The sequence below is a fragment of the Copidosoma floridanum genome, unplaced genomic scaffold (assembly GCF_036245765.1).
Source record: "Copidosoma floridanum isolate Cflo_tuat_1 unplaced genomic scaffold, Cflo_Japanese_pri ptg000032l, whole genome shotgun sequence".
NCBI classification, from domain to species: Eukaryota; Metazoa; Arthropoda; class Insecta; order Hymenoptera; family Encyrtidae; genus Copidosoma; species Copidosoma floridanum.
The window spans coordinates 5,283,031-5,294,105 of record NW_028321909.1 but is presented as its reverse complement, the minus strand read 5'-3'; the positions used below and the strand labels follow the sequence as shown (position 1 = coordinate 5,294,105).

At 34.0% G+C, this 11,075-nt stretch overlaps 1 protein-coding gene across 2 annotated transcripts; it reads left to right on the top strand.

Annotated features, from left to right (window-relative positions):
• The first annotated feature begins 1,838 nt into the window (after nt 1-1,838).
• On the top strand, nt 1,839-10,637 carry LOC106639349 (serine/threonine-protein phosphatase PP1-beta catalytic subunit). 2 transcript variants are annotated; one of them, XM_014352906.2, is made up of 7 exons: nt 1,839-2,371; nt 4,366-4,464; nt 5,870-6,357; nt 6,448-6,546; nt 6,912-7,151; nt 7,511-7,670; nt 8,067-10,637. In XM_014352906.2, exons 1-6 carry the CDS (start codon nt 2,320-2,322, stop codon nt 7,619-7,621), a joined length of 1,089 nt encoding a protein of 362 aa, XP_014208392.1. In that variant the 5' UTR covers nt 1,839-2,319; the 3' UTR covers nt 7,622-7,670; nt 8,067-10,637. The 2 variants fall into 2 exon arrangements, with proteins under 2 accessions (XP_014208392.1, XP_014208393.1); XM_014352907.2 differs by lacking the exon at nt 4,366-4,464 and having other exon boundaries at nt 1,840-2,371.
• Nucleotides 10,638-11,075: the final 438 nt, after the last annotated feature.

The following is an 11,075-nucleotide window of genomic DNA, read 5'->3' as shown; positions in this document are numbered from 1 at the left end:
TTACTTTAAAAAGTTAAATTTATGTAGTTTGTTTATTCTATTTATTTTATAATTTCAGCAGAAGAAAAGATGACGTAATATGGTAATGGATTTCTGATTACTGATAACTGTACATACTAATAACGGCTGCAACGACCATGAAAATTAATAAGCAAAAAGCAAATCGAATCTGTTGGGACCTATGGGATCTAGAATGACATGTGGCGCCCCAGTCCGTGGCCAAAGTTGGAAACCTGGGAGGAAGCCTGTGGCATCAAATCCACGTAGTTTATAGATAAAAGTTAAGACATAAAGCGTAAAAGTCATAGAACATATCATTGTAAGTGACTTTCTATCCCATATAAATCAAAGTAGGCGTTTTTATACAACAGCCATTGAAAGCATGAAGAACCTACGGAAGTATGAGGTATATTTAAGCAGACGCAACGAACAGTTCTTGCTGGAATGTATCGAACCTTTAACGGCTGTAATGATAGAACGGAATGATTTACATGGGATGGAAAGGTATTTACTAATAAATTTACTACACGTTTTACGCTTTATGTATTATCATGAAATGCATACTCTTTTAGATATTTAAAGATATTTACAGGCTACGTGAATTTGATGCCCCATTGGCTTTTCCCCCGGGTTTCACTCAATCGACACCTCGATCGACACCGTTTTATTCCCTTCAGGTTTTGCTCGGTGCTCACAACTTATTAAATGTATGAAGCTAATTTAGTAAGTCAAGTGATTTAAAATAATTTGAAATAATTAGTATTAAAAAGTGTTGTAAGAATATATTATTGTATTTAGTCCTTCTCTTTGCTTCCCATAACTTTTGTTACGCCAAGTTACGTTAAAAATTGTTTATATTTCATTCTATATCATAATCCATACACCAATTCCAACTGGACCATTGTATAAAGCAACTAAATTTACTCCTACAACAATAAATGGCTAGACAAAATATATATATTTGGTAGCATCAAAAGCCAATTGCAATAAATTCAGATTATGCTGAATTCACTATATATACAGTAAGTTTAAATAAATCCATTGCATTAGAAAAATTAAAGATTTACGAGATTATAATATTACTTGTTCGTGAGCAATTAACTACTAACGTCCGAGTTGCGTTTTGAACAGAGAAACAGCCAGTGAGCCAGTTTATTTTTATATTTTCGTTTACGCATCAATCCTGCCTCCCGGTCCCGGCATCAAATCTATAAAAGTAGATTATTAAGGTGCGTTCACGACCCTACATCCTATATACATCTAGATTGTCTCGAATGGCATGTTGCACATTCCACACTTCAACTCATCGTTGTTTTAGGCCGCGGTTACATGTGGCGGAAATAGTCAGCGGAAATACTTATAGGAGTTCCCCCCCCCCCAACACATCATTGTCATGAGTTACGCATTCCGCTTCCGCTGAGAAAAACGCTTATCGTGCCCAAGGAGCGTAATGGCGGAAGCTAACTTATTAATGATATAACTTTTTTCTTTGATTATTATTAAAATTTTTAGATGTGTGGCCACGATCGTAGCTGTGATAGTCATGTTTCTATCTTAATGTATCATAAATAAGTGTTAATAATTTACATCAAATGCACAACATCGAATGTTTGCCGCTAGAAAGCCATGCCCTCATTGGATGCTGTATTTTGCTGCTATGACGCGGCCTTTCTGTTCCGCTCCATGTGCACGATGCACAGTGCACACTTTTCAAAGCGGAAAAACGCAATGGCGTCACAAATAAAACTGGTAGTGGGGGAACTTTTGTCTCTGACGCTGTGACGTTCCGCTGGCTATTTCCGCCGCATGAAGTCCGATAGACTAACTATATACTGAAACCGGAGTCAGTGTCAAAGACGTCAGTGCAGGTCAGAGTTAGCGGAGCAGCTGCAGCAGCAGCGCAGCAAGGGCGAAGGCGGAGGAGGACTGCAGGGACAGTAGAATCGTCGTGTAACATACATACCTACCCAGGTGGCTAGGTAGTTGGCAGAAGGTGCGTGCCCTGCTGTTACACACCGTGTGTCCCGTCCCTCTGCCCCCGCCAATCCGTACACCTACGGTGTAATGTAACAGTGCACACATACCTATACTTAGAAGTAACACCTGCATACAAATTGATACAAAATACAGTGTGGCTCAAGCATTTATATCAATACATATTCACTGCATCTGACTCGAGGAAAAAAAAAAAAAAAAAACTAAAAGAGGAGGAACTCTCGGAGAAGAGGCCGTAGTTATATTGAGTATATACGTGTGTGCAGTGCCAGAGAAGAAGAAAAGGAGCCAGATAGTAGGCCGGGAGTTGGCAAAATAACGAAAATGGCGGACGTCGAGCTCAACATCGACAACCTGATACAGAGACTGCTGGAAGGTACGTGTGTTTTATCACATATCTCGTACAAACTGGTGACACCAATGACCCAGGGTGCAGCGGTTATTAAAGTTTTACACGTGATTAACTTTTACACGAATACGCACACATACATTCATAAATATATATGTATATATATATCCACAAATGCATATATATTACCCATACATTTATCCCAGACCCTGCAGATTTCTCAGCATGCGCGTGCGTGTAAACATTTATATAGCTAGGTATACCTAAGGGCGAGGCCTTCGCCAAGGCCTTCTGATATTCAAAGAATCGGTTCATACTTACATGATGCATGTACACTACATACATTTTTTATTAATAACATAATTATCGTGCAGGAAAATGTACCTGTACTTATGACCCTCTTATGCTCGCCCTCAACTTTAACGACGCCCTTAAGCTCTACTGCTACTGCTGTTACCTTGACAGCTGCAGGTGTAATTTTACTATCCTATAAGTACCTCTTTTTTTTTGTTTCTTGTTTTGAGAGGCTATTGCAGATATATGTCTGTTAAACACATGGTCGGGGAAGCGAGGGTAACACAAGTAGATCATTTGAATTTTAATGAATATATTGTTGGTTACATTGTGAGATAATACCGGAGCGGTACGTGTGTACAAACTTACTGTTTTTGGAGCACATGCGGACGCGAGCGAGAAATAGGCTGAAAATTACAGTACATTTTTAGTAGCCTCTATCTCGTTTTTCCTCACGAGCTTCGATGCACATACGTCGTCTTCATCGCTCTCCGTTCTTCTTAATCTTCTCCTTGGCTTTTTTTTTCCTCTAGGTTTTACTACTCCATTCCCGTATTCCACGAAATGGATAGGGATAGTTACATACTCGAGTTTTGATATTTTTTTTTATTCTCTTTTTCTTTCTGAAATGCATGTAGGTACACACATTTTATGTGTATATATACTTAGTTGTTAGTTGCACTCTTTTTATTATTTCTTCGTCTGCTAACTCTTGACTTGACCATTTTTTTTTTGCGAGCAGAAGAGGGTGAGGAGGGAAAAAGCTCTCTGGAATCCTATTATTGCTGCAGTAAACAGTTGGGTTGAGGATTTTCTCTCTCTGTGAGCATTTATCGACGTGTGCTTCCGTGTCGGGCTTTTAAAGTTTTCGACTTGCGTTCGTGTATATACGTTGTATATTGTGTGTATATACATCTAACGACAACTGGTATACTGCTGAACGGAGCGAGCGAGGGAGAGAGATGTTACATTTGCTCTGATGGATCAATATTTAAACACACCAGTTCATTTGAGACTTTTAACACGTTGATTAGGAAAGTTTTTTTCTCCCTTCTCTCTTTCAATTTTACACTGCTAAGGTGTTAAGCACTCTAGCTGTACATGTATGTTAAATTGAAGATAAAATTTAGTTCTTCAAAAAAAAAAAAAAATTCTCGTTATCAGAGACTCCTGCACTGGTGTTATTTGTGCATTAATCTTGGAAAAAAATGTTGGAACATGATCTTTTATGCATATTTATATTAATGTCATTGAAATGAGATCTCGTTATTGACATGTGCACTTGTTTGTGTGGTCAATGACTTCTATTATTACTCTAATAAATAGACAACGCAGACTTTCATGGATGTATAACAATATCGTACTCATAAAATAAATGCATGAATGAGGTTTTTTTTTTTTTTAAGTTTAATTTTATCACATTAGAAAAATCTATAGTAAATGTTTTAAAAAGTTTTGCAGTTGATCGCAGATGGATACAATTTATTGTATTAATTTACATGGAATTGAATTGTTACTGTAATGAAATGTTCTTTTCATTTAGGACTGAGCATTATGATTTAAAAAAATTTTTATGAGAAATATAGAACGAGGAAATTTAACACTAATTAAATACTTATTAAATGAAATTACGATACTGCCATCCACTTTTTTATTTTTTTTAAACGATCTTCTCTCTTTTTTCTTTTTCTCTTACGGCACTTGCACTGGACATTAATCCGGTAAAGTTTACCAGCAACAGAAAGATAGTGATCAACAAGTTCAGATTCAAACAGTTCAGAAGAAAGCCAAGCTTAAAGATAAGATTTTTTCTTCCGAAAAAAGCGGTATGAAAACAAAACTAATGAAAAAAAAAAAAAAAAAATCAATTAAAAATTTACAAGTATGGCTTTCCAGAGTATCCCTTTCATTTAGTCGCTACTATTATTCTATCCTTTGCTCTTCATGCCTTTACCACGTCATTTCTGTAACTTATTGTGCATGCTCAGCTCAAAGACTTTGTTTTCAATTGGTTAATTTGTCAATTAAAGAGGCTTCAAGCATAAACTACAATAATCGTTCTTCAAGTACCGAGACAGTAATTTACATCTTCATGTCTATATCATTCTATATTTTTGTACCTGCTTTTTGATTAAACTGGGAGACCAGTTGAATATTGTAAAAACCAAACAGTTGTATCAAGCATTGACAAATTTATTACTTTTTACTATGCTTTTTTGTGTTTTGTTGAAATTTTTGTATCGCTTTTTACACATAATATTAATTTGTATAAGCAAATATGTCAAAGTAATTATGTTTAAAAAAACCATCCTAAATCTCTGTACTGAAAGTTCTCTTAGGATAACAATATCTCATGAAGAAAACAAAAAGCAACAAAAAAAAAACTATTTATTTTAATAATTTTTAGCTTTCTTTTTCGCCAACATTTATCTGTCGTTAAGCTAGCCTTGACAATGTTGATATTTTTCCAATAGCCAACGCGATAGCAATTCGAGCGTGTAGTAAAATTCTTTATGGTTGCTAATAAACTATAAATATACTTAGAGGTAACCAGCTTGTGCCTTGCAACGCACATCATACGCATTCTTTTTCCCCTTTATAAAACGTAATTTTATTTTCTAATCAATCAATCTTTAAATTGCCATGAAAGTTTCTTCCTTAAGGTGAAATTCATTCTAAAAATACATCATTTCATCATATTCATTAAATGAAAGTTCCTCACTAAAGGTGGAGTTCATTTAAAAATACATCATCCCATCATATTCACAAAGTAAAAAAAATTTATCAAAGAATTCATTATTAAACAAAATGTCATCGTTGTAATAGAGTTGAATTAGTTTGTCTAACCTGTTCTAGAGGTAAATTTATATCTAAAGTACAAGCCTTTCTAGTAGATTTGCAAGCCTCAATTAACTTTGCAAGAAGTGTCTCACAGAACACTCACCCACATTTCTTTCCTTTGCTTATTTAAACGCTTGGAAGATGTAAACAGCAAAGATAAGATAAAAAATGTATGTCATCCATACATGTGTATGTATTTTTGCTGCAAAGCAATAAATAATGATAAATTGAAAAGTCATATGCTTGTTCTTTGAGACACAAAGAACATTGTGTATCGATCACAGCTAGAAACTATCTGATGAGTGTATAAGCCAAAAAAGCCTTATTTTCATACAACATCACTGATAACTCCAACCCACAAAGTATGATCATGACATTTTCTTTCAACAGTTCGAGGATGTCGACCAGGAAAATCAGTGATTATGACAGAGGCAGAGGTACGAGGGCTCTGCTTGAAGTCCCGCGAAATTTTTCTGCAGCAGCCGATACTCCTGGAGCTCGAGGCTCCGCTCAAGATCTGTGGTGACATCCACGGCCAATACACGGATCTCCTACGGCTATTTGAATACGGTGGCTTCCCGCCCGAGGCGAACTATCTCTTCCTAGGTGATTACGTCGATCGGGGTAAACAGTCCTTGGAGACGATATGTCTTCTGCTGGCTTACAAGATCAAGTATCCGGAGAACTTCTTTCTGTTGAGAGGCAACCACGAGTGCGCCAGCATAAATAGGATATACGGCTTCTATGATGAGTGCAAACGCAGGTATAACATAAAGTTGTGGAAGACGTTTACGGACTGCTTCAATTGCCTGCCGATTGCGGCTATCATCGACGAAAAGATATTCTGCTGTCACGGAGGACTAAGTCCCGATCTTCAGGTAGTGTCTAATTATTTAGTGTTTCAATTTGATACGAAAATGAATAAACATTGAAAACAGCTTGCTTATCTTGTGATTTTTTACTTAAAGGGTATGGAACAAATAAGACGAATCATGCGCCCTACAGATGTACCTGACACTGGTCTTCTCTGCGATTTGTTGTGGTCGGATCCTGATAAAGATGTCCAGGTAAATTTATCATGAATACTTTTAAAAAATTGCCAAATTGACATCGCTTTTTTTTAAATGATTCTTCACGAATAAATCAAATGATCAAGATTATTATTTTGAACTACGACAAATTAAAGATTTCAAGTCTGATAATAAAGCGCTGATTAACGAATTTAATATTATATTGTTACCTAGGAAAAATATATATTATCCGCTCTACAAAATGTAGCAGTCGTCCAAATTTTAAAGTCAAATTAAAGTTATAAATGTATTCACTGCTATTTTAAGAAAGTTTTGATTCCTGCCAAGACTGAATGTATTGGAACAAAACTAAAAAAAAAAACAAGAAAAAATTAAGAACTTAAAAAAAAAAATGCTTTCAGGGCTGGGGAGAAAATGACCGAGGCGTATCATTCACCTTTGGACCAGATGTGGTGTCAAAGTTCCTGAACCGTCACGATATGGATCTGATCTGTCGAGCACATCAGGTAGTCGAGGACGGTTACGAGTTCTTCGCCAAGCGTCAGTTGGTCACTCTGTTTTCGGCACCCAACTACTGCGGTGAATTCGACAATGCCGGTGGCATGATGAGCGTCGACGAGACCCTCATGTGCAGTTTCCAGGTGAGAACAGAAAGATGATCGTTCTCACCATGAGAATCATACCTCGAAATCAATGACTTGAGTTTTTCTACGTGTATATTTTTGTGGTCGCCTATTAATAGGTGGCACAAATTTTAGGCGCTTCGGTTAAAAATAGTAGTAGCGCGCTCGCGCGCTAATAACATTGACAATTTTAAATTGTGAAGAGCGCAGGAAAGCCAAGTAGGTTTTCAGAGTCTAATATTTTCGACCAAATGAGAACACTATCTGTTTTGATGTAATTTTTTTGTCTGATGAGGAACTTGATGTCAGGGAAATCGGTAGCGACTTTACTAGTGAAGTACATTGTAAAAGATAACGATGTAACTTTTCGATTGCAGATTCTCAAGCCATCAGAAAAAAAGGCAAAATATCAGTATGGTGGCATGAACGCCGGACAAGCAGGCAGTCGGCCATCGACTCCACAAAGGAATCCGGCGAAGAAAAAATGACCACCCACGGCCGAGCCCGCATAGCCACAAACATTGGCGTTCTAGACAGGTGAGGCCGAACTTGAGCTTGACCTATTTTTAATGTATCGATCTCGCGCTCGACCTGGGAATTCACCCTGCTATTCCAATGCTGTAAATATAACCGACTTTTCCCTTCCCCTTCCTCTTTGAACTTGAGCACTGGTGTACATTAAATATTTAAATTGCAAGCGATGTTTCGTTGTATTATCGGCAGAACGTTAACTTTGGTAATTATTTCGATGTAACATTTTTAACGTGCGTTATTACTTGAATTGATAATTATTTATTGTTTGGAGAATAAGTTGTAAAATTTAAAATCTCATATGTCGCTTAAAACTTTTTTAATAAAATAGTTGAAAAAATCTCTCATTAGTCTGTAATCATTTAAGAATGTCCAGAATAAAATTAATTAGAACTTTTTCAGTTCCAGGACGTCAAGATACCAAACCCTAAATACCGATTCGTCAGCTTAAACGTATAAAAAAAATCTATCCTTCCTTACAATTGCATCATATACGTTTGAAATGGTAATTGGGCAAACTTATACTCATACTTATCGAAAAACTAAAATAATTTCAGACAAAGCAGTAAATTATAAAATCGTGGAATTCGTTGTTCTTTTTGTTCCATTATTTTTTACTACTCTAATAATTATGATTGGTTTAGCGACAAAAATTCGTTAATGTATATGCATCCGCAAATACACATATATTCATGAGCATCGTGCGTTCGTGTTTATAGTGTCAATTATTTTTCTCTAAATATTTTTTCCTATTCAATAATTGGTAAAAATGCTTTGAAGTAAACCAATCTTGAATAGCTGTGACTATTTTGAAAAAATTTTAATACCCTGTTGCTATGATGTTAAAAATTTTAGTAGTACTGGACGTGAGAAATAATTCAAATCATTATTTTCATTAAATGTTTGTGCAAAGATTGAGTCGAATTATTTTTAATTATTTTTTTTTAGCAAAGCTAATAATTTAACTTCGGAAAAGGTCTTTTTAATGTTTTACGTGAAAATTACTTTTTTAAAGCTTTATTGTTAAATTTGTATTAATCAATAAAGTGTGTTGATGCCTCTTATGACAAATCTCACCATAAAAGAAAAAAAGATAATCACATATAGCTGTGTAATCATTGATGTTTTCGAGATTTAATTTTCAAGGCACACTAATGATGTATTATTAACTGTGTTGTATTCCAAGTGAATCAAGACAGTCTTTAAATAGTAATTTTTTTCATACATTGATTGAAGGAGTGTCCATAGACGAATTCATGTAATCTACAATATACGTCAAAGTTGTAAAGATTATCTCCAATTTTATATTCGTGCTGTAATTTTTATCGTTTAGAAAGAAATTTTACAGAAATTCTGTATATGTTAATTAATTAATATTTTAAAAAGAGATGAATTCAAATGCATGTACATTTGCTTTTTGAACTTTTATATTTTGTACATATTCTTACTTCAAAAATTGAAATTTTAATATAATATTAAAATTTTGTTTAATATATGAAAATACAATTAAAGAAAAAAAAAAAAAAAAGAAAAAAATACAATCAAGCAGGTAAAAAGTATAGAATTTGACTATAGACACCCTTACAGTGACGAAAAGCTGGCAAACGAATAGAACCGAAATGCGTCCTTTATACCAGATAACGTTGGCTTCGAAATATTGTTGCTGTTTTAATAAATATTATGCTTTACATATACACAAGTCTTCCTCTAAGAAGTAAAGTTTTTTTTTTTTTTTTTTTGCTCCAATACAAAGGCAAAAGTAAAAAACTGCATTTATTTTGATACGTGTACATGATACTTTATGCAACGAAATCACAGTATTTTGCAATTGGTTTCTTACTTCTTTTACGACAATATTATTTTTTATCAATAATATTTACAAACAGCTGGTTGATAATATATATAGACATTGAAGAGATATGTTTTGTTCGATCAGTCTTCTGGATTTGAAGTTTATCGTGTGCCTTGTTGCCTGATTCTATTATACCGTGTGAACTCATTTTGATCACTTGATTCATAATATAGTAGTAGTCTCATGAATCGCGAAGATAAGTAATGAAAGGAAGGGATAGTATAATAAGATGTGTAATACGGAATCAGTATTTTTTTAAGTAATAACGAATTGTGTATCGGTCACATTGTCTCTCATATTGTCTTACTAGCTTACACATACAAATAAACAAACTCAACTTTATGTGTAATATGTTGTTCGATGCGTCATACGTATATATTATATGTAAAATAAAAATCGTACAGGACTCTTTCAGCAAATAAAAGGAGTTGATCGAGATATACATATATATATCTATAAATCAATAACATGTTTTTTCTTTTCCGATAACCACAGCACGACATGATGTAGCTTTTTTGCGTTTGTAGCGTCTTTGTTGGGAGAAAAAATTTACGATAAACTGTGAGTATTCTATTTCAGCGAGCTATTAAACTCGATTTTTGCGTTCTTGTTGGCAGCGGTAAAAATTTATAAGTGCATATATGTGTATTCACACACATACACTGACACAAATACGTAAGATACACGCGGGAACCGAATTAACTTGGAATCCAGAAAAAAGCAACTAAAATGTATATTTAATGGTACATTTTTATCATAGATGTTTATTGATAATAATCACTTAACTGACTGTGTTTGCAAAGAAAATAATTACTGGATTAGTTTGGCATTTTAATAAAAATTTGTCATCGATTTAATGCATGAGTTCATAAAATTATATATTACTTATTATAGATTTTATTAATAAGTTTTGCGTTAACTGTCTCAATAGTAATAATCATTAAATTTCATCTTTATAAACTGATTTGTTGCATCTTATTGATTAATGGTTATCAGATAATTTTGTTACTCGAGGTGATTTTTAACTATTATGTATGAAGAACATAATATGCTGTCTTTCTTCAAGATTCTAAGAAAAGCCCTCAAATTTGTGTTCCCAGATATAAAAAAAAATAAGTAAATAACAATTGTAATAATAATAATTATTATAGTAACATAAATACAGAAAATATTCGATTACGATGATAATAAAAATTTTAGAAAAATTTGAGTGGATAAGGGTGCAAAAGAAAGAAAGTACAGCAGAGAGAGAGAGAGAGGAGAGCGATACTCATTCTCGATGATACGATAGAGCTAATGCAGACGAGATTTGTGTCACACAGCTGAAAAATGTAATAAAAATAAGTATATAAATAAATAAAGTGATCTTGCCATGTAATAAGTGCATGCGAGGAGTTGTAATTGTAAATGATGCGTTTACTGCGATTCAATCGAGAATCCGTTTCAATCAACTATCGGTAGCTATTATTATTATCATTATCATTATTATTATTATTATTATTATTATTATTATTATTATTATTATCATAGGAGACTTTTGAAAAGACTATATATAAAAA